This window comes from Salvelinus alpinus, chromosome 2, assembly GCF_045679555.1.
Source record: "Salvelinus alpinus chromosome 2, SLU_Salpinus.1, whole genome shotgun sequence".
NCBI classification, from domain to species: domain Eukaryota; kingdom Metazoa; phylum Chordata; class Actinopteri; order Salmoniformes; family Salmonidae; genus Salvelinus; species Salvelinus alpinus.
Genome location: NC_092087.1, coordinates 16,669,917 through 16,694,815, shown reverse-complemented (window position 1 = coordinate 16,694,815; position 24,899 = coordinate 16,669,917). Strand labels below are relative to the sequence as shown.

The following is a 24,899-nucleotide window of genomic DNA, read 5'->3' as shown; positions in this document are numbered from 1 at the left end:
CAGCAACTACAACTCATCCAAGATTATGACATATAATAACACAAAACATGACACGAAAAAAAATGATTTAGAACAAACTGTCTACAAGTCTGACATTGAAACTGGAGGGTAAGGTTTTAACCTCAGTGTTTGACAATAGACCAACCAGATTAGAGAATACCTTTGGACCACCAGACCACACTGGCGGTATTAGCCAGAAGTCACACTGATGCCACAGGTTAGGATTCACATTTAGGCAACACAATCCACAATGTACTGTACCACAACTGCTCCAATAGACAGAGATTGCCATCATGAAATAGTAGGTGCAAGAGGTTGTGTAAAGCTTGGAGTGTCGAAATCAAAAAGCTTGTTTAAAAACAGTTGGATGGCTAGAAAGAGATTAGTTGCATTTTTAAGAGGTTAGATATACACTTGTTAAAATTCAGCTAAGCACCCTTGGCAAGCTCCAAGGAATCTTGACCCCATGGATATGCTTTTTAAAATGTGTAGCAAAACAATTGGCTCACCAAGGTCCATAAAGGAATCAATATGGGCACATTTAAAAGCAATTCCCCTCAGCATGAGCCAAAATGACACAATTAGAAAATGTGCAGCTCATGTTCAATTCTAGTCACCAACAAAGTAAAGATGCTCTGTCAGGCATATAGGTCTCTCAAAAACCAATTTTAAAAAAGGGAACTAATTGAAAGGAAATTGGAAAGAAATTACCAATTTGGAGCAGTGTGATTGTGAAAACAAACTTGATTAGAGAGTGAAAACAGACAGGTAAGAGAGAGCGAGAGAGAGAGAGAGAGAGAGAGGTTGCCCAATTCTACATACTTGCAGACAAAAATAAAAAGTGCAGAATCTCCTCTCAGTCCCCAGATGAGGTGATGAGGATTTAAAGTCATCTGGAGGCTTTGCGAGTCCTCCGCTCCTTTGAGCTCCATCCCAGGGTTCACCTCACGATTAGCCTACAGATGTAGGATATTAGTTTGAGGCCATTTGCTACAGCAGGAAAATAATCCTGCAGCCACAGGAAATGTGAACATGTGGATTATAATTAATACATTTTTGTAAGGGTTGATACATTTTTCACAAGGGAACATTTTCCAAGTGGGAATTAAAAACTTCAGAAGCCTTTTTATACCTCAAATACACTACAAGTTTTACATTCCCTGCATTGCAGGAAAGTTCTACTGCAACAGGGTGATCAAAGTAAGCCCCTACACCTGTAAATAGACACAGCAATTAGGTCTACAAGACATTAGAGATGATGTCCATAAAGAACCATTTTGAAGGTACAGTTCAAAACACAGACAGGGCCTCATGTGACATTGAAAGGCATTCATAATACGCTGGGCCCTCTAAATGTGTACACGGCCAAGTGTTAAATCCAACTTGATTTCAGAGGGGAGCTGAGGGCAGGCAAAGCCCTGTTGGAGGACTGTGGTAGTCAGTCAGTCAGTCTGTTTAATGAAGATGTGCTCTCTGGCCGTGAGCAGTAGGAACAAACAGCACCTCTCCTCATCTCTCTCATCGCCCCCTCTCTCAGCAGATAATCAGGTTTCAGCCAGAGAGAGAGAGGGATGGGCTCTGACTGACACCGTGGTGTGCCAAAATAAGCGCATAGCTGGCTATAACGGCAGTCTAGTCCCCCTAAACCCTACATTTCACCAAGAGCAGACAAAGCTAGGAGGAACCGTGAAAATAAAAACCTAGAAGCAACCACAAGAGCTCACATACAAGGACATTGTATCCACCTATTTTCAGTCACAGAGAACCACACAAACTATTTGAGATATCTGAAAGTGTGAATGGCTTACCTTTGAAGGAGAGGAAAACCCGAGGGGCAGAGAGGGGCTCAATGGGCAGTGTGGGCAATGCTTCGGCCGACAGGGCCAGCAAGGTGGACAGCCACCATAGTTTGTCCCACAGCATGGTCCCTCCGCTTCCAGAAACAGAGGAGAAACAGTCCAGGAAGCTGGAGAGAGAGAGAGAGAGAGAGAGAGCGGGAGAGAGGGAGAGAGAATGATCAGCTCTGTACCACACCCCATACTCACACCTGCAACATACTGGACCTACCAACTCCTTCTGGGTTAGGGTTCTGTGCCATTTTTCAAGAAAAAAAAGTGTTGCATGTTGTATCAATCAACACTAAGTGAATGTTTATGCATCCATTTTGAGGATATTTATCATACAAATTCCAACTTTCACTGTCACTCCTCTTATAAAAAGGGAAGTGTTGTTGAGGGGGGATACATCACAGATGAGACCTGCAGTCTCTTGTTCTCCCAGGTAAGTCGGTACAGGTACAGACTACTACAAAGCAACAGAGCACGTCAATGTAGGGATGGAATTGTTGGGGCGCGGCCCGAGCTCGGCGTTCGTTCACATTGAATTACAGTTTCCCCCTTAACTATTCTGCATCTTCATTAATCTAATTTTACTCCCGAGACCCCCGCAACATCCCCATCGCTGTCCCATTCTATAACGCACCACTCCACAGTTCCCTCCTCCCCAGCGTCTCCGGAGACCCCAGAGAGCAAAGAGCACCAGAGGTGTTACCACATCCCTAAATAACGTAGGTCTGGCGGGTCTGCCACACACCCGCTAACCGCTGCCCTGTCACGCAAAAAAAAAAAAAAAAAAATCATACACGCATATAGGTTTACTTTTATGCCCAGTGAACGAGTCTGTTGTCAAATATGTTATCTGGAGATATTTTACGCATACGTAGCACAGAACACTGGCATCTCCAAAAATGGACAGTAATCTCAATAATAAAACGTGCGACGTTTAAGGTGACATGATAAAAGCGTATGAATAACCTAATATGGTAATTTAACAAAACACCACGTAAGTAGAGATAATGTTAATATTAAGACTGATTTATGAGGTTTGGAGATCATAAAGGCTACTTAAAGACATGTTTTGCCATCAAATCCCTCCTGCATGGCACTGTTCTGCTCGTAACGCGGGTCAACAGGGTATGAGGTCAAGCTGCCACGAAGGGATTTAGGATCAAGTTCCCAATGAGAGCCTCAACCCTCCAGGTTAGGACAGACCTCCAAGCGTAAAATTCCAAATTATAGCCTGCCATTTTGCCCAAATAAAGCGTGACTGGGTTTAAAATGATACGACATTGTTATTGCTAAACATTAATTATTCCGTTGAGAAGTCTGTGCAATATCAGTTAAATTAGGCAACTCTTAACATTTTAGACTAGCTTTAACTGGGGAAATGCTTGTGTTATAACAGAATAACAACAGTCTATTGACTGTTTTAAACCACCCACTAATAGCAGCACAGATTTCTACAGCCTGTTGGATAAAGAAACTCGAGCGCTATAAAATGCTCGCTTCTTGCGACGCTCGTGAGAAGTACAGTAGCTCAAAAGACCATGCAAGAGCTCCCACAGCAGTTTGAAATGCAGAGGAATCTGCAAGAAATCCAAAACGGGTTTATTATGGCTAATATCATGCGATAGTCTACTACAGGGACTGAAAGCTTAGACAATATTGTTCCTCATGCCGGCACAATGCAACAAAATAATAGATGATTATAATATTAACAATAAAAAGAAACCAATAAAACTGGATTTGATTACACAAAGAATTAGCTTCTTATTTGGCTACACTTAAATCAGTAGACTTAAAAGAGTATAGACTAGTATAGACAATAGGCCTAATTCACAATTATTGTTCGACTCAATTACTGGAGCCATTGTGTTTTGATTGTAATCTCTTAGGATAATAAATAATTCAACATGGACATATGAGTCATGATTTGACTGAAAAAGCTTAGGCCCTATGCATCAAAACATTAGAGCTAAATAAAGTAGCCTACAGTTGTGCCTACCTGGTTATTATTGCCCGGTGTAAATTATGTTGAATCCAGTTATACAAGTCATTGAGAAGGTAGTAAACAAAATCCTATTCAATTATTCTTCTCAGTGTAGCCTACGAATGAAGCAGCGGAGATCCTGCACGATTCCCTGGTAACAAATATATAGGTTCCAAATTAACTTGTTAATCACCTCAGCTTGCAATATTTGTGTCCTCTATGCTCTTTTCTCAGTCTATTGTGTACAATCCCACTTTGTTGTTCTCATAATGAGCGTTATTCCTTGAAATGGAGTAGTTGCTAAAGTTGAAACGCGGCGCATGCAACACAGCTCTCTCTGTAGGCTACTGAAGGGGAAACGCATTGGCAGGTGGATACAGCGCGCTCGCGGGTATCCTGCATAGACACACCCATGGGGCGGGAACTTACCTTAGCGGCGACGCCTCTGTACGTCCCTCTTGAAAATCAACTGTCTGGAACACAACTGCAAGATTTCACGTCTACAATATCCAGGGTCCACAGGTATAGTAATTTAAAAACTTGACGTTTCTGAATATATACTGAACAAAAATATAAACGCAACATGCAACAATTGAATCTAATCTGTGGATTTCACATGACTGGGAATACAGATATGCATTTGTTCATCACAGATACCTTAAAAAAAGGTAGGGAGGTGGATGGAAAACCAGTCAGTATCTTGTGTCCACAATTTATCTAATGCAGCATGACACATCTCCTTTGCATAGATCAGGCTGTTGATTGTGGCCTGTGGAATGTTGCCCCGCTCCTCTTCAATGGCTGTGCAAAGTTCCTGGATATTGGCAAGAATTGGAACACTCTGTTGTACACTTCGATCCAGAGAATTCCAAACATGCTCAATAGGTTACATGTCTGGTGGGTATGCAGGCCATGGACGAACTGGGACATTTTCAGCTTCAAGGAATTGTGTACAGATCCTTGCGACATGGGGGCCGTGCATTATCATGCTGAAACATGAGGTGATGGCGGTGGATGAATGGCACAACAATGGGCTTCAGGATCTCGTCACAGTATCTTTGTGCACTCAAATTGTCATCAATAAAATGCAATTGTGTTCTTTGTCCGTAGCTTATGTCTGCCCATACCATAACCCCACCGCCACCATGGGGCACTCTGTTCACAACATTGACCAGCAAACCGCTCGTCCACATGACACCATACACGTGGTCTGCAGTCGTGAGGCTGGTTGGACGTACTGACAAATTCTATAAAATGACACTGGAGATGGCTTATGGTAGAGAACTGAACATTCAATTCTTTGGCAACAGCTCTGGTGGATATTCCTGAGGTCAGCATGCCAATTTCATGTTCCCTCGAAACTTGAGACATCTGTGGCATTGTGTTGTGTATCTGTACATTTTAGAATAGCCTTTTATTGCCCCCAGTACAAGGTGCACCTGTGTAATGATCATGCCGTTTAATCAGCTTCTTTATATGCCACACCTGTCAGGTGGATGGATTATCTTGGCAAAGGATAAATGCAATAAGGCCCGAGGAGGTGTGGTATATTGGCCATATATCACAAATAACAGCCCTTAGCTGTGGTATATTGGCCATATACCAAACTCATGAGATGCCTTACTGTTATTATAAACTGGTTACCAACATAATTAGAACAGTAAAACGTCTTTGTCATTCCCATGGTACATCATGGCTTTCAACCAATCAGTATTCAGAGTTCAAACCACCCAGTTTATAATTGTAAATAAAATCCCTTTTGCGCATGTACACAACTATAGATAAATCCGACGGGAGAGTTTGAGTGATAAAAGTTGGACAGAGGATCTCAATCTCCGTGCAAGAAACACTTGGACGAACTTCAAAAATCAAACGTTAGATAATTTTCTGCTAATTGTGACATTACTATGTGCCAGATGTTAAGACTACAAACTGTTATAAATGGCCTATTTGCTAGATGTATTTGTTATTTCAATACGCATAGGCTACTGACTAAAATCTGGGTTTATAAATTACAATTCAATTTTGCCATGGTTTGCTGAGCTAGATGCAGGCAGCCTATAGCCCCTGATAGGCAAACATGCCAACATCTCATTTCAGGGAAAAGTCCACAATGAAACTGACCAGTGTTGCATGTTATTTTGGAATTAATACATGTCAGATTGCAAACAATGTAAAAAAATAAACATGGTCTCTTTTTTGCTTTCTTGAGTAAGGCAGCTCCAAAATGCAGGTGTTTCAGCCTAACTCGGTGCTTTCTGTGGTGGTGGAGCAGCCAGCAGAAAATACGGAGTGTAGGGGTTGGTAATGTTCTCTAGTTGCGCCGTCATTGGCTCACTGTTCTGTCACTCATGGGGACACTACATCATTACAAAGTCTATGTGGAGAGCTCGAATATTCAAGCACCCTGGGTGCTGCCATAGATTTACATTAGAAGTGCCCATCAAAGAAGGCTCAAGGTCATTGGCCACAGATAAAATGACATCAAATCACATTGTATCTACAGTAGATTTGATTGGACTGATCATGTCAACATCATACTTTCAAAATCTTAGCTAGCAAGCTAGACAAGCAGTTATCATCATGAATCAAGTCGATAATCTACTGGCAAATCCTTGTCATATGACGAAAAATTATAGAAAAACGTATCTGTTCTCATCGGCCATTGGACATAAAAATTACACAACAAGTTGGAAATCGCAAATTCAATAATGAGTGGTTTGGAAGGAATCAGTGGCTAACTGCAAGGGTTGCAAAGCAACTCATAACTTAGCCTACTGTTCTGACTTGGTGGTGCACCTGTAGCCCATAGCCTGTTTTAGAGAAATGTAATCATTGAAAATTGTAAGAGCTTTTATTTTCTGCTTATATGCCCCCTTTATGTATCCTACGTTCTGACTTGGTGTACAGGGAGTATACTGTAAGAACGGCCCATGTTCTGAATTCTGTCTCTGTATTTCAAAAGTGCTGAACAAATAGTTATTGACTACGTAGTCCTAGCTCGCTCATTAATGTCTTATATGAATTATATAGGAATTAATAGCCTACTTGATGGCCAACAGATGCAAATGTAGCCTATCATTTTTTATACTTAAAGTCATTTTCATTGTGGACTTTTTCCCCATAGCACAAGCACGTGAGCGAGTTCCATAACCTACATTTAAAAGGTCAACTCGCACAGCGCTCGAACTGAGCATGAGAAAAACACTTCGCTTTATACTGTTATCCATAAGAAAAGTCGACATTAGAATGCAGTTTACTTTATACCACGTCTGAGAGAATTTATCTAAAGAGCTCTAGTGCGCCTAAAGTGGTTTTCCAATGCTTTGTCGCCGTTATATCAGTTCTAGCGCGTTAATATGTTTTATGGAAAAAGGGTGTCTCCATAATGCCAAATCTAAATAGCCTAACTACAACAGGTAAAAAGTTGTCACGACGTGCGCGCACAGCTGCCTCTGCTGCAGCACTCTCTCAACCCTTGCTCTCAACGCACACACCCCCCTCTCCACCATTCACTCATTCACTCACACGCTCACTCACTTACTCAGTAACAGCCTGCTCACTGCCTGATAGTCAGCAGCAGCAGGTCACAGTGAAATATATATATTTATTAAAGAAAAATGCCATGCGGCCGCGGTGCAATTTAGAAGTAGGCAACAACAAAAAACCACCCGCGACCAATACATTTTGACCCGCGACATCGTTTTCAAAGTAGCCCAATTTGGCAGAATACCGCGAACACGGCAACACTGGGCAAGTGGTGGTCACACCAGATACTGACTGGTTTTCAGATCCATGCCCTAGTTTTTTTTTAAAGGTATCTGTGACCAACAGATGCATATCTGTATTCCCAGTCATGTGAAATCCATAGAATAGGGATTCATTTATTTATTTAAAATTTGCTGATTTCCTTGTATGAACTGTAACTCATTCTTTGAAAATGTTGCATTTATATTTTTCTTCAGTGTGCAATGGCTAGCCCCAAACCGTTTTACTTTTTTATAGTGCTATTTGGTCCATGACTCCTGCAAGCTTTGTTGAGTATGCATTTGCTCCTTTACCCAGACAATGTTTATTCCCACACTTGTGACTCTGATTCTCTATTGGTTACACAGACTCGTGGCCTCCCATCTTATTCTAAACCCTCTCTTGCCAGCTTTGTATTCATGTGACCTGAGGAAATTCCTTTACAATATGATCTTGTTGCCATCTGATGCACATTCAAATGTCATTAAACAACACTGCAAAGCTCTCCCTGTCCTCTGCCATGCCCTGTGTATTACTACTGATGATATGTACAGTTGAAGTTGGAAGTTTACATACACTTAGGTTGGAGTTACTAAAACTCGGTTTTCAACCACTCCACAAATTTCTTGTTAACAAACTATAGTTTTGGCAAGTCAGTTAGGACATCTACTTTGTGCATAACACAAGTAATTGTTCCAACAATTGTTTACAGACAGATTATTTCACTTATAATTCACTATATCACAATTCCAGTGGGTCAGAAATGTACATACACTAAGTTGACTGTGCCTTTAAACAGCTTGGAAAATTCCAGAAAATTATGTCATGGCTTTAGAAGCTTCTGATAGGCTAATTGACATAATTTGAGTCAATTGGAGGTGTACCTGTGGATGTATTTCAAGGCCTACCTTCAAACTCAGTCCCTCTTTGCTTGACATCATGGGAATATCAAAAGAAATCAGCCAAGACCTCAGAAAAAAATTGTAGACCTCCACAAGTCTGGTTCATCCTTGGGAGCAATTTCCAAACGCCTGAAGGTAACACGTTCATCTGTACAAACAATAGTACGCAAGTATAAACACCACGGGACCATGCAGCCGTCATACCGCTCAGGAAGGAGACACGTTCTGTCTCCTAGAGATGAACGTACTTCGGTGCGAAAAGTGCAAATCAATCCCAGAACAACAGCAAAGGACCCTGTGAAGATGCTGGAGGAAACAGGTACAAAAGTATCTATATCCACAATAAAACGAGTCCTATGTCGACATCACCTGAAAGGCCGCTCAGCAAGGAAGAAGCCACTGCTCCAAAACGCCATAAAAAAAGCCAGACTACAGTTTGCAACTGCACATGGGGACAAATATCGTACTTTTTGGAGAAATGTCCTCTGGTCAGATGAAACAAAAATAGAATTGTTTGGCCATAATGACCATCGTTATGTTTGGAGGAAAAAGGGGGACGCTTGCAAGCCGAAGAACACCATCCCAACCGTGAAGCACGGGGGTGGCAGCATCATTTTGTGGGGGTGCTTTGCTGCAGGAGGGACTGGTGCACTTCACAAAATAGATGGCATCACGAGGCAGGAAAATTATGTGGATATATTGAAGCAACATCTCAAGACATCAGTCAGGAAGTTAAAGCTTGGTTGCAAATGACTCTTCCAAATGGACAATGACCCCAAGCATACTTCCAAAGTTGTGGCAAAATGGTTTAAGGACAACAAAGTCAAGGTATTGGAGTGGCCATCACAAAGCCCTGACCTCAATCCTATAGAAAATTTGTGGGCAGAACTGAAAAAGCATGTGTGAGCAAGGAGGCCTAAAAACCTGACTCAGTTACACCAGCTCTGTCAGGAGGAATGGGACAAAACTCACCCAACTTATTGTGGGAAGCTTGTGGAAGGCTACCTGAAACATTTGACCCAAGTTAAACAATTTAAAGGCAATGCTAACAAATACTAATTGAGTGTATATAAACCTCTGACCCACTGGGAATGTGATGAAATAAATAAAAGCTGAAATAAATCATTCACTCTACGATTATTCTGACATTTCACATTCTTAAAATAAAGTGGTGATTCTAACTGACCTTAAACAGGGATTTTGTTTTTGTTACTAGGGCTAAATGTCAGGAATTGTGAAAAACTGAGTTTAAATGTATTTGACTAAGGTGTATGTAAACTTCCGACTTCAACTGTACATTAGTGATGGTTTGGTTGACTCATTTTTTTATTTTTTTATTTTACCAGGTAAGTTGACTGAGAACACGTTCTCATTTGCAGCAACGACCTGGGGAATAGTTACAGGGGAGAGGAGGGGGATGAATGAGCCAATTGTAAACTGGGGATTATTAGGTGACCGTGATGGTTGAGGGCCAGATTGGGAATTTAGCCAGGACACCGGGGTTAACACCCCTACTCTTACGATAAGTGCCATGGGATCTTTAATGACCTCAGAGAGTCAGGACACCCGTTTAACGTCCCATCCGAAAGACGGCACCCTACACAGAGCAGTGTCCCCAATCACTGCCCTGGGGCATTGGGATCTTTGTTTAGACCAGAGGAAAGAGTGCCTCCTACTGGCCCTCCAACACCACTTCCAGCAGCACCTGGTCTCCCATCCAGGGACTGACCAGGACCAACCCTGCTTAGCTTCAGAAGCAAGCCAGCAGTGGTATGCAGGGTGGTCATAACCTGCAGTCCCCACTGGACAGTTTAGGGTAATTAAATAGTGACGAAAGAGGATGATAGCAGTGCAGACTTTGTTATGTGTGATGATTGTGAGGCTCCATATAAATTCGACAGTCACAAGGTGGGACTTCAAATAGACCTATGTCATGTCAAGGGAACTGTAGCCTACTGTTTGGATGGGTTAAATGGGAACTGAAATCTGGACATTGACTAACCAGAATAACCTACAGTTTTTTTGGCAAACTCCAAAATTCTGCTATAATACTAGTCCCGTGCAAATCGACATCCTTGTGCTTTGATAGGAATGTCTGAGTTTAACAGGTGTTGCTCGCGTTTTCTACAAGAATATAATAACTGATTCAATAAATTGAACGAAGTGCTGCGCTTTATCTATATATTAAGTGTCTACATGTATCGACTTTCACAGTGAATGCTTTTGTTTATACGTTTTGTGTGAATGAATTGAGCATCGCCAAATGCATAATTCAAAAATATTGCGCCTGCTGTTAATAGATCGCAAAGCAGCATGCAACTGATCTTAACGTTTGGAACAAGTTCACTTTCTCATTCATAGCCTACAAACGCATATGAAGTGAACGTTAGCTGTTTAGCTCACATCTGAACGCTGGGGGCATTTAGGACGTATTCTACTTCGGATCGCTAAAATATCCGCCTGATGATGATCACACTTCCTCAATTCAAATATTATGGCGACACAATACCAAAGATGGTTTGGAAACTTGCGAACAAAACTCGAGTTATCAGTGGCTGTTATCGCCTAGACTTGATTAAATATCTTCACACCTAGAAAAAAAACTCTTAGCTTCCGTCATAACTGTTAATTTATTGAAAAAAAGAGAAAGGATTACAGCAGGCAGTTTGGTAAACAAAACGAATCACGTCAGATCTGGAATAATGGACATTCTGGGGTAATAAATACCAACGTTCTCTAGTAATACTAGTCCGGTGCGAATAGGGCTAAAGCCCAGTGGTGGAAAAAGTACTCAGTTGTCATACTTGATGACTCATGTAAAAGTCACCCAGTAAAATACTACTTGAGTAAAAGTCATAAGTATTTGGTTTTAAATATACTTAAGTATCAAAAGTAAATGGAAAATATAAAATGTACTTAAGTATCAAAAAGAAAAGTAAACGTATAAATAATTTCAACTTCCTTATATTAAGCAAACCAGACAGCACATTTTTAAAATGTAGTATTTATTTACGGATAGCAAGGGGCACACCAACACTCAGACATAATTTACAAACGAAGCATTTGTGTTAAGCATTTGAGTCCGCCAGGCAGTAAGAATGACCAGGGATGTTCTCTTGATAAGTGTGTGAATTGGACAATTTTTCTGTCAGAATGAAACGAGTACTTTTGGGTGTCAGGGAAAATGTATGGAGTATAAAGTACATTATTTTATTTAGGAATGTAGTAAAGTAAAAGTTGCTAAAAATATAAATAGTAAAGTACACATACCCAAACAACGACTTAAGTAGTACTTTAAAGTATTTTAACTTAAGTACTTTACACCACTGCTATAGCCTTAATAACTACTGCAGAATTAAGCATTACTTGCAGTAAAATTATACACCAAATAAAGGCAACATTTGGACTTGTGAACAGGAGTGGAGAAATATGATTTATTTATTTCTGCACCTTGAGAGAATGCAATGCTCAGCTTGATACCATCTGTAGAGGTGCTGTCTTCATCATAAAAGTTGATAGTATTTCAACCACATAAAATATGCATCAAAGACGAACTGAAATGTTATCAGAAACATGATGGGTCGTTTTCACAGCTTTATTTTTCCTTACAACCGGTCAAACTGATTTCTGTTTTTTGTGCTTTATTGTATTTTCTCCCCAGTCCCTAAACTTATTTGCACTGCGAAAGATGACAGAGATAATTTTACCGATGCCAACTAAATTGACCGAGGTTAAGACAGTTTCGAGTTGGATATTCAACGGATATTCGCGTTTTCAAACCTCAATAGCTTTCAAACCACTTGCCACAGACTCCAAATAAGTGTCATGATGTTGGAAAAATTGTGCACAACATTGCACAGGTCTTATTTTCACAATTTGGACATTAATTCACTTTCCAAAGCTAATAAACATGTGGAAATGTGAGCAGCATTTTGTATTCCAAGTTGAATTAGTTAGGGAGCGTAAACAAAGTACAAACTTCTTTTACACTCAAATTTCAAATGCTCCTTGGTCATGTGACCTAATGACTTCAAACAAGGTTCAGTATGTCCACTGATTACCATTCTATATTGCACACCCTTTAGTTCGTCCATTTTCATCTCACATGGTTTTACATGAATTTTTCAAAATGTACAATTTCAATAGCTCCTTGGTCATGTGACCTAATGACTTCAAACAAGGTTCAGAATATCCACGCAGTGGCCCTACACTTTTTCAAAATGTAGAATTTCAATAGCTCCTTGGTCATGTGACCTAGTGACTTCAAACAAGTTTCAGAATGACCACTCAGTGGGCCTACACATTGCACACCCTTTAGTTTGTCCATGTTCATCTCACATGGTTTTACATGAATTTTTCAAAATGTAGAATTTCAATAGCTCCTTGGTCATGTGACTTGGTGACTTCAAACATGTTTCAGAATGTCCACTGACTATACCTTAACATCGCACACTCTGTTTGTCTACTTTCATTTAATGCTATTAGACTTAAATCTGTAAGCTTTGAAGGCCTTCATTTCACATTGGTTTTAATTATTATTTTTTTTAAGTCAACAAATATTCCATCTTCGCAATAACTATCTTTCACATGGACACTGAAAAGATCCACAAATGTCTGTATGTGGAATGGATGAAGGACAGGAGAGGTGTTCAAACAGAAGTGCTTAAAGGAAGGCGCACAGGTAGGCCTCATGAAAAACACTGTTTCATATGCTCTTTTTAATCACAGTAATAGGCAGGGATTTGTCAGTCACAGTGAGCTTGATAACATGAAAGAATAATTTTCATAGCATCACTTTCATATACTGTACATTAAGACAAATGGCCAAGTGTTTTTGGTTGACCCTGCTGGACAGAAAGAGAAGGAGGAATCGGAACACGCTGCATTCAAATTCAGGTCTTAGTTATTCCATTGTACTTGGATCTAATACATATTAGTATTTTACATACATTCATAAGTGTAATAGTTTTTTATAACATACTGTGAAAAACTCTCTTGGCTGCTGGCTCTGTCACTTTCAGACATGCTCAGAGCAGACAAGAACCACAGGGGTTCTCTGTAAAGAGAGAGTAATCCAAAAGGCACAGACACACCCCTTGACTTTCAATTGGCACCGTTGACCTGTATGTATTCTCTCCTGATTGGCTCTGTGGTGCACAGTCTGGCAGTCTGACTAAAGTGCCAGAGGTATGAGGAGAGACATCCTCCTTTGTATTTATGGGAACAAATATTTACTAACACTTTGGATTCTTTTCTTGGACAGTTAGAAGACACAATGCATCAATGCAATTTTTTTAAAATTACTAATTACTGTCCATGAGTAACCTCAACCTTGTGGGTCTTTGGGTGTTTGGGCCAATAAAGTGCCAACTCAATTATAACAATGCCCCTATGAACGGGGACACAGAGCAATAGTTTTTAATCTAAACCAGCCCTTTTTTACTGGAGTACACTAACCCCTAATTGGGGCTCTTTTCTTGACACATAGTAGCAGTTTACCAGATAAGAAGTCAAGAAGATCAAAAAGTAGATTGTTGTAAGGGTGTATTACATCCTGTGCTGGCCACATTGTCATATCCATTCTGGATTCTGAGTGGTAAAATCATAGCTGAAAAATGTATACATTTGTATACATGTGTATACATTTTGTGTATACATTTTCCGCCAAGACAGAACTGCCAAAGGGGGTGGAGTTGCAATCTACTGCAGAGACAGCCTGCAGAGTTCTGTCATGCTATCCAGGTCTGTGCCCAAACAGTTCAAGCTTCTACTTTTAAAAATCCACCTTTCCAAAAATAAGTCTCTCACCGTTGCCGCTTGTTACAGACCTCCCTAGGCCCCCAGCTGCGCCCTGGACACCATATGTGAATTAATTGCCCCCCATTTATCTTCAGAGTTTGTACTGTTAGGGGACATAAACTGGGATATGCTTAACACCCCGGCCGTCCTACAATCTAAGCTGGATGCCCTCAATCTCACACAAATTATCTTGGAACCTACCAGGTACATCCCCATAATCTGTAAACTCGGGCACCCTCATAGATATCATCCTAACCAACCTGTCCTCTAAACACACCTCTGCTGTCTTCAACCAGGATCTCAGCGATCACTGCCTCATTGCCTGCGTCCGTAATGGGACCGCGGTCAAACGACCACCCCTCATCACAGTCAAACGCTCCCTAAAACACTTCAGCGAGCAGGCCTTTCTAATCGACCTGGCCCGGGTATCCTGGAAAGATATTGATCTCATTCCGTCAGTAGAGGTGGCCTGGTTATTCTTTAAAAGTGCTTTCCTCACCATTAAATAAGCATGCCCCATTCAAAAAATGTAGAACCAGGAAGAGATATAGCCCCTGGTTCACTCCAGACCTGACTGCCCTTGACCAGCACAAAAACATCCAGTGGCGTACAGCATTAGCATCGAATAACCCCCGCGATATGCAACTTTTCAGGGAAGTTAGGAACCAATACACACAGGCAGTTAGGAAAGCAAAGGCTAGCTTTTTCAAACATAAATTTGCATCCTGTAACACAAACTCCAAAAAGTTCTGGGACACTGTAAAGTCCATAGAGAATAAGAGCACCTCCTCCCAGCTGCCCACTGCACTGAGGCTAGGAAACACTGGCACCACCGATAAATCTACGATTATCGAGAATTTCAATAAGCATTTTTCTACGGCTGGCCTTGCTTTCCACCTGGCTACCCCTACCCCAGTCAACAGCTCTGTACCCCCCACAGCAACTTGCCCAAGCCTCCCCCATTTTTCCTTCACCCAAATCCAGATAGCTGATGTTCTGAAAGAGCTGCAAAATCTGGACCCCTACAAATCAACTGGGCTAGACAATCTGGACCTTCTCTTTCTAAAATTATCAGCCGCAATTGTTGCAACCCCTATTACTAGCCTGTTCAACCTCTCTTTCGTATCGTCTGAGATCCCCAAAGATTGGAAAGCTGCCGCGGTCATCCCCCTCTTCAAAGGGGGAGAAACTCTAGACCCAAACTGTTACAGACCTATATCTATCCTACCCTGCCTTTCTAATGTCTTCGAAAGCCAAGTTAGCAAACAGATCAGCGACCATTTCGGATCCCACCGTACCTTCTCCGCTATGCAATCTGGTTTCCGAGCTGGTCATAGGTGCACCTCAGCCAAGCTCAAGGTCCTAAACGATATCATAGTCGCCATCGACAAAAGACTATACTGTGCAGCCGTATCCATCGACCTGGCCAAGGCTTTCGACTCTGTCAATCACTGCATTCTTATCGGCAGACTCAACAGCCTTGGTTTCTCAAATGACTGCCTCGCCTGGTTCACCAACTACTTCTCAGACAGAGTTCAGTTTGTCAAATCGGAGGGCCTGTTGTCCGGACCTCTGGCAGTCTCTATGGGGGTGCCACAGGGTTCAATTCTTGTGCCGACTCTTTTCTCTGTATACATCAATGATGCCGCTCTTGCTGCTGGTGATTCTCTGATCCACCTCTACGCAGACGACAGCGTTCTGTATACTTCTGGCCCTTCTTTGGACACTGTGTTAACTAACCTTCAGACGAGCTTCAATGCCATACAACTCTCCTTCCATGGCCTTCAACTGCTCTTAAATGCAAGTAAAACTAAATGCACGCTCTTCAGCCCATCGCTGCCCGCAACTGCCCGCCCGTTCAACATCACTACTCTGGACGGTTCTGACTTAGAATATGTGGACAACTACAAATACCTAGGTGTCTGGTTAGACTTTAAACTCTAGTTCCAGACTCACATTAAGCATCTCCAATCCAAAATTATTCTAGATTCGGCTTCCTATTTCGCAACAAAACATACTTTACTCATGCTGCCAAACATACCCTCGTAAAACTGACTATCCTACCGATCCTTGACTTCAGCGATGTCATTTACAAAATAGCCTCCGACACTCTACTCAGAAAATTGGATGCAGTCTATCCCAGTGCCATCCTTTAGTCACCAAAGCCCCATATACTACCCACCACTGTGACCTGTATGCTCTCGTTGGCTGGCAGTTGCTTCATATTCGTTGCCAAACCCACTGGCTCCAGGTCATCTATAAGTCTTTCCTAGGTAAAGCCCCACCTTATCTCAGCTAACTGGTCACCATAGCAGCACCCACCTGTAGCACGCGCTCCATCAGGTATATTTCACTGGTCACCCCCAAAGCCAATTCCTCCTTTGGCCGCCCTTCCTTCCAGCTCTCTGCTGCCAACAAATTGCAAAAATCACTGAAGCTGAAGACTCATATCTCCCTCTCTAACTTTAAGCACCAGCTGTCAGAGCAGCTCACAGATCACTGCACTTGTACATAGCCCATCTATAAATAGCCCATCCAACTACCTCATCCCCAAGTCCTCAACTGGCAGCTTCATTAAATGGTACCCGCAAAACACCAGTCTCAAAGTCAAAAGTGAAGTCAAAAAGCCATATCTCAGACTGGCCAATAAAAATAAAAGTTTAAGATGGGTAAAAGAACACAGACACTGCACAGAGGAATTCTGACTAGAAAGGCCAGTATCCCATAGTCACCTCTTCACTGTTGACTTTGAGACTGGTGTTTTGCGGGTACCATTTAATGAAGCTGCCAGTTGAGGACTTGTGAGGCGTCTGTTTCTCAAGCTAGACACTCTTATGTGCTTGTCCTCTTGCTCAGTTGTGCACCAGGGCCTCCCACTCCTCTTTTTATTCTGGTTAGAGCCAGTTTGCACTGTTCTGTGAAGGGAGTAGTACACAGCGTTGTACGAGATCTTCAGTTTCTTTGCAATTTCTTGCATGGAAAAGCCTTAATTTCTCAGAACAAAAATAGACTGACGAGTTTCAGAAGAAATGTCTTTGTTTCTGGCCATTTTGAGCCTGTAATCGAACCCACAAATGCTGACGCTCCAGATACTCAGCTAGTCTAAGGAAGGCCAGTTTTATTGCTTCTTTAATCAGCAGAACAGTTTTCAGCTGTGCTAACATAATTGCTTGTTCTAGCAAGGAACACAAGCATTTCGCTGCACTCGCAATAACATCTTCTAAAAATGTGTGTGACCAATAAAATGTGGTTTGTTTTCATTTAATTTATTCCACCCGCTAACACCCCCCCTCCTCCCAAGTTGGGTTGTCATCACATCCTAGTTACCGGCAGACCATCTCGGTCCCCCCACATCCCAGGGCCCCTGAGAGACCGGGACCCATCCTTCAAAAAGAGCACACAGTGCCACCCACAGAACAGAAGCAGATCAACCGCCAAAAGCACTTCCAATGCCCTCACCTCGATATGTATTATATATGGTTAAAACATATATAAAAAATCCTGCGTTTCTAATTTCCACCATTAACAAATAATATGCAGTTCATGCAAAGATTATATTTTTGGCAAGCAATTATTATTTTAGCAAACATTTATTGTGATTCATCCTATATTGTCCCTAACATCATTACCCCATAGCAACAGATGTGGGATACATACACACACGACCCCTCTCCCCAACAAACAACCACAAGCTCAGATGTTCAACAGTTGTTCCATCCCTGAGCCCAACTCAAGAAAGGACTTGATGTGCGAATGCATATACAGTTGCAGCTGTTTGATAAGGCATGCAAAATTTTGCACAAAAAAATTGCACAAATTGGGAAATTTGTCCTAGCTGTTGGAGATCAGGTACATCCCCTTCCCTTGAAAACACACACACGCTGGTCCCCCGTTGTGACCATTTCCCCAAGCATCTGAGTGACCTTTGTTCATTCCGTGCCACCAGGGCCACAGTAATTTGCCACATCTCTGATTGTCCGAGTGTGACACCCTCCCCATGGGTTCCTGCAGTTAGTGTTGCCAGCACTGCCACTGCCTGGGTGGGCGCACCCCACCGGAATCCCCACCGGCTAGGTACAAGCTTGTCAAGGTTCTCATTAGCAGCTTTGAGAAATTCCTTGTATATTATGCTCTCCCTTCAGGGGGCTTTGGCTTTGTAGGACCAATCCTACCAGGCAGGCTCAGAATCTTGAGGGGGTGTGTTTTTTTATCCTGACTTGTTGAACTTGCTAGACAGCTAATGACAAATGTAGCAAATCATGTTTTTTCCCCAATTTGTTTACAGGGACAGATGGCAACTGATGCATTAATTTCACTCCATTGCATTTGTTTGGCAGAACAAAACAGTTGTGCCCGACTGGTTTGGAGGTAAGACATTTTAACAACATTTGATTAAAAACCTAGGAAATGCAGCTAGCTGTGTTCTGTTCTATCTAGGTTTGCTAGCCAGCCAATTTATTTTTTGCATTCTTACAGTCAATACATAGCTTACTTTCTTCTTGTCACTTTTTCATCCTCTCCTGTGTTGCACCATTGCATATGAAGATTTCTTTTGCGTTATGAAATGATCAATTAAAAGTACATCGGTAACAACTTGATCAAGCCTGTGAATATGCAAAACGGTTTACAAAACCACTGCACATAACTAAAGGTAGTTGTGGTTCTCAGCAACTTGAGGCAGCACTGGAATTTGAGCAGTGAGGTTAATTTCTCCCCCCTTGTGTTTCTGCTCCCACCCCATCACCCAAAACTTGGGAACCTTCCGTCCACCAGGAACAGCCCCCTATCCCAGGAGTTTAGTCAGGAGTTTATTCAGCAGTTTGCAACATCAACATGTTAGATAGAAGTAGATCAACACATTATTTTCTATCATGTAGAATTGCCAGCTCATTCTAAAATACAGACATGGGTGATTTCTGTCATAGAATATTTTTATTCCTGACCAGCACAAAAACATTTTTCAACTATTCATGTTCTACAATTTAGACCACAATTAGTTGAACAAGGTGTTAGTGAAGGGCTGCAAAAAAAACTGTTAACTCCTGTGGCTGTCATGACAAAGTTTGCCCTCATCTACTGAACAAGCTTTTAAATGTTGGAAGTTAATCTCCTTGAGATGTCTCTCACTTATGGGATGACTTCTTAAAAAAAAAAAAAAAATTACAATGGACGATGTTCTAAGGATTCATGCACAGACACAGGATAACCAATAAAAGTGTTGATATTTATAAAAGATGACAAGTGTTGATTTCTCCCCACAGTTCTGGTTTTGAGGATTGGCCATCTGCGGGCTGCAGTTGATCTGTCTAATGCCATGCAAGGAGAGAGAAAGGCATTAATAATATTACAATGGTGTATTAATTCCATGTAATATACACTCACCGGTTTATATACACTTATTAGGTACACCCATCTAGTACCGGTTTGGAACCCCCTTTGCCTCCAGAACAGCCTGAACTCTTTGGGCTATTCTACAAGGTTTTGGAAACGTTCCACAGGGATGTTCATCCATGCTGACGCGATGGCATCACGTAGATGACAACAGATTGGAGGACAGTACATGCATGCTGCGAACAGGCCATTCCATCTTATCCCAAATATGCTCTATTGGGTTGAGGTCTGGGGACTACGCAGGCCACTCAAGTAAACTGAACTTGCTGTCATGTTCCAGGCAATGTTTTTCCGCTCCTCCAGTGTTGGTGATTGTGTGCCCACTGGAGCCTCTTCTTAACTGATAGGAGTGGAATGCGGTGTGGTCGTCTGCTGCAATAGCCCAGCCGTGACAAGGATCGGCGAGTTGTGCGTTCCGAGATGTCACCCTGCACACCACTGTTGTACTGAGCCATTATTTGTCTGTTTGTGGCCCGCCTGTTAGCTTGCACGATTCTTGCCATTCTCCTTTGACCTCTCTCATCAACGAGCTGTTTTTGCCCTCAGGCCTGCTGCTGAGGGGATGTTTTTTGTTTGTCACACAGTTCTCGGTAAACCCTAAACACTGTCGTGCATGAAAAGCCCAGGAGGATGGCCGTTTCTGAGAAACTGGATCCGGCGCGCCTAGCACCGACGATCATACTACACTTAAAGTCTCTTAGGTCACTAGTTTTGCCTATTCTAACAGTAACTGGATGCATTTCTGCCAGCTTTATATAGCAAGCCACAGCCACATGATTCACGGTCTGCAGGAGCTAACTATTTCCGTGAACGTGTGGTGTACCTAATAAACTGTCCAGTGAGTGTATATTTCTGTTTGATATGCAGACATATCATTTAATTGGACAGGTTCCCCATTATAATATGCCAGTGTTTGTTTTTTATCCAATGCGTTTAGCTTACATTAGGATGAAGTAGCCTAAGCCTTCTAATCTAGTTATATTGCATATCACTTAACAATATTAGCTATCTATGCATAAGGTGAATGAATATAAAACCAAGCCATCTTGAACGTCAGTGTCATTTAATAATATCCATTGTTGTTAATGTTGTATGAATTTATCACAGTGCAAGCCTGCTCACTAGAAATACAACACCAGCAGTCCCAATGCAATACTAGCTTCACAGTGAAACAACACTATTCTGGCTATATTATTCTCAAACAGTAAGCAAAATATCTTATTTTGGTGTAGGTGTAGGAGTTCACCAAACCCAAAGTTTGTTCACAATGTTCCTTGCATTGTCTGTTGTGAGCGGATTGTTATGATGGGCCTCTCAAGTTTCCACTCTGATGCTGCATTTGTAACCATGTGGGATGTGAGAATTTACCAGTTGTGAAGTCATGAATTCCAGTTGGATGCATTCATGTGATTTGAACTCGTTGAGAAACGCCAATTGGCTAATAGCCAACAGGCTGTGTCAACCATAAGCTAAAAGTACAGCTTTTATGCATGTAAACAATTTATAGTCTTCAAAAACTACATTAATAGATTGCCTTTTATAAATAATGTTTAGTTGTTGCATTTAATTGCCGAAAATGCTGTTATAGAGACCATTTCCTTAGTAGGTGATGTCAGAGGTCACCATGTGGGAGAAGTCGGTGCTCAGGATGATAGACTAGTTTTCCACTAGTAATTACCAGTTTGAGGGCCGTTGAAGTGGATATTTCCCAGTTGTATGTGGTAAATTCCCACTTGGCTACGACAGCACCATGAAACTGCCTCCTTCAGTGCCAAATGCACACTTGTGACTCTCATAAAGGGGGAATGTGTCTCTAGCGCAGTACATCTCCCACTCCGGGGTAATGTGATGAGCTGCCATTGTTAAGTAAGTGCAACACAGGGTGCATTGGCCAATTCATTGAAAATGTTAGCTTTGGTTTGCTTAAATAGAGTGGGTACTACCTCTTTACTGAAATGGGTACAAGAGGGAAGTTTGTCATGTCGCTCGAGCACTTTCACAAGATGCTGAAACCCCCTATTCTCAACCACCGAGAATGGGAGCATATCTGTGGCTATAAACCAAAGACAAAAAGTGATAAACATAGCATACTTTCTTTGGCCCTGTCAGAGGGGAAACTGTGTTGTGTTGGTGTTTCTTTGCATTTCCGTCTTGCTCTGATGTACTGGGGTGATGTTGAAGTAAATGTATCAACGTATGAGGTGTTGGCAGGTGCATAGGCTATTCTCGTTGAGTGTGATGGAGCCTCCACCAATTCTGGTTTATTGACCCCGCCACTTGCCATCATCCAGAACTAGTTCTCGGCTGCGCCCTCACACAAGGACAGTTTAAAATATGTCAATTTAAGATGCACATTTTGGTTGCAACGTGTGCATAGGCAGTTGTTGTTAAAACGGAATAGCCAGAAATGTTTTATTTAGCTCACTTGAGGCATATGCCTACAAAGCAGCATAGACATAGCCTATAGGCGTAGTGTTGCAATTATGGATGGGATGAGCAAGCTTCAACCCTGCCACCAAATTAGCGGGAAGGTCATCAAGAGGTTGGCCAAGCTCAAATGGCAAATGGTCCTAAGAGAGGAGGAAACACAAACGGTGCAATATGATAGCAAGTCAGCCAAGCGAGCAACTGCAATGCAGTAGATCACTTCCATCACTAACTGTAATATAAATAGGCTACACCTGTAAATATACAGTACCAGTCAAACGTTTGGACACATCTACTCATTCAAGGGTTTTTCTCTATTTGTACTATTTTCCAGAGTAAACACCCTGCTCCTCAGTCATAGTTGCTAATATATGCATATTATTATTATTGGATAGAAAACACTCTGAAGTTTCTAAAACTGTTTGAATTATGTCTGTGAGTATAACAGAACTCACATGGCAGGCAAAAACCTGAGAAGTTCCACTTCCTGTTTGGATTTTTTCTGAGGCTGGTAGATTTTCAAACAAGCTCCCATTGAAATTACAGCGAGATATGGATGAGCTTTCACTTTCTACGGTTTCCACTAGATGTCAACAGTCAATAGAACAGTGTCTGATGACTCTAATGTGAAGGGGGGCCGAAGGAGACAGGAATGATTCACCACTGCCATGAGGTGACCACGCATTGAACACACGCGTTCACGTGAGAGGCAGCTCCGTTCCATCGCTCAACTGAAGTCAATGTAATTCTCCGGGTGGAACGTTATTCAAGATGTATGTTAACAACATTCTTAAGATTGATTCAATACATCGTTTCACATGTTTCTACTGACTGTTATGGAACTTTTGGACATTTCGTCACGTTATAGTGGACGCGCTTTGTGACTTTGGAATTGTTTACCAAACGCGCTAACCAAAGTAGCTAATTGGACATAAATAACGGACATTATCGAACAAATCAAGCATTTATTGTGGACCTAGGATTCCTAGGACTGCATTCTGATTTTTTATATAAATATGAACTTTATCAAACAAAACATGCATGTATTGTGTAACATGAAGTCCTATGAGTGTCATCTGGTGAAGATCATCAAAGGTTAGTGATTCATTTTATCTCTATTTGTGCTATTTGTGGCTCCTCTCTTTGGCTGGAAAAATGGCTGAATTTTTCTTTGAGTTGGTGGTGACCTAACATAATCGTTTGTGGTGCTTTTGCTGAAAAGCCTATTTGAAATCGGACACTTTGGTGGGATTAACAACAAGATTACCTTTAAAATGGTATAAGACACATGTATGTTTGAGGAATTTTAATTATGAGATTTCTGTTGTTTGAATTTGGCGCCCTGCACTTTCACTGGCTGTTGTCATATCGATCCCGTTACCAGGGTTGCAGCCATATGAAGTTAATTGCCGATTTCTGAGGCTGGTAACTCGAATGAACTTATCCTCTGCAGCAGAGGTATCTGGGTCTTCCTTTCCTGTGGCAGTCCTCCTGAGAGCCAGTTTCATCATTACGCTGGATGGTTTTTGCGACTGCACATGAAGAAACTTTCCAAGTTCTTGACATTTTCCGGATTGAATGACCTTAATGTCTTAAAGTAATGATGGGCTGTCATTTCTCTTTGCTTATTTGAGCTGTTCTTGCCATAATATAGACTTGGTCTTTCACCACATAGGGCTATATTCTGAATACCAACTCTACCTTGTCACATAACAACTGATTGGCTCAAACACATTAAAAAGGAAAGAAATTCCACAAATTAACCTTTAATAAGCCACACCTGTTAATTGAAATGCATTCCAGGTGACTACCTAGCTGTCATCAAGGCAAAGGGTGTTTTGGTTACATGATTCCATATGTGTTATTTCATAGTTTTGATGTCTTCACTATTCTACAATGTAGAAAATAGTAAAAATGAAGAAAAACCCTTGAATGAGTAGGTGTCCAGAATTTTGACTGGTACTGTACATATACATAATTGTCACGCCCTGACCATAGAGAGCTGTTTATGCTCTATGGTGGTTGGGGCGTGACAATGACTAGGGTGTGTTATCTAGGTGATTAATGATCTATGTTGGCCTGGTATGGTTCCCAATCAGAGGCAGCTGTTTATCATTGTCTCTGATTGGGGATAATATTTAGGCAGCCATTTCCCCATTGTGCTTTGTGGGATATTGTCTAGGTATAGTTGCCTGCGAGCACTACTTTGAGCTTCAGGTTTATTTTTTTAATTTTTTTTGCTTTATTGTATTTTCTTTGAGTTTCTCTTCCAAAATAAAAGGATGGAAACATACCACGCTGCATTTTGGTCCACTCGATCGTGACAATAATATATGTGAATATGTAATCAACAGTGAATGTGTAAACATGTAGTGGCCCCAGCTTCTATTATGAGGGGCAAGAAACTCAGAAGAACCCAAACATCCTGCCGTGCTGTCAGGATTTCCACAAGGGTGCCAGGAAGTTTGGCACAAACCCGATACTGCCATGGCTCCAGTCCAGGGGTTTGGGTCTTTCAGCGCCATAGACAAGGCAGGTGAATTAGGTTACCTCGCCATGCCAGAGGGACCAAATCTGCTGCTGTAGCTAGCTATCTCTGGTGTTCTATTATTTCATTTTTTTCATTGTATTCGCAGAAATGTCCCTGTATTGATGTGTAATATTGTCATTATTGTTGCAATATTATTATTATTTTTAAATAAACTATCTCTATAACTAACATCCTTAGCATCTAGAATTTACAATCTCCCGAATGTCGTTAACGTGGTATACCGACAGGCAAAGAGAAAGCAAGATGGATCTCCA

General features: G+C 41.6%; 1 protein-coding gene across 5 annotated transcripts in view; it reads right to left on the bottom strand.

Moving 5' to 3' along the window:
* Positions 1–4,175, bottom strand: part of LOC139554874 (semaphorin-3F-like) — a 107,445-nt gene extending 103,270 nt beyond the window's left edge. For 4 of the 5 annotated variants that reach the window (XM_071368121.1, XM_071368103.1, XM_071368138.1 and 1 more), the window contains exons 1-2: positions 3,844–4,175; positions 1,809–1,966 (exon numbers count right to left, since the gene is read on the bottom strand). In XM_071368121.1, the coding sequence (XP_071224222.1) occupies positions 1,809–1,923 (115 nt within the window). In that variant the 5' untranslated portion in view covers positions 1,924–1,966; positions 3,844–4,175. The remainder of the gene's footprint in view (positions 1–1,808; positions 1,967–3,843) is intronic. The other variant, XM_071368113.1, reaches the window with a different exon arrangement.
* Between the last annotated feature and the right edge of the window lie 20,724 nt (positions 4,176–24,899).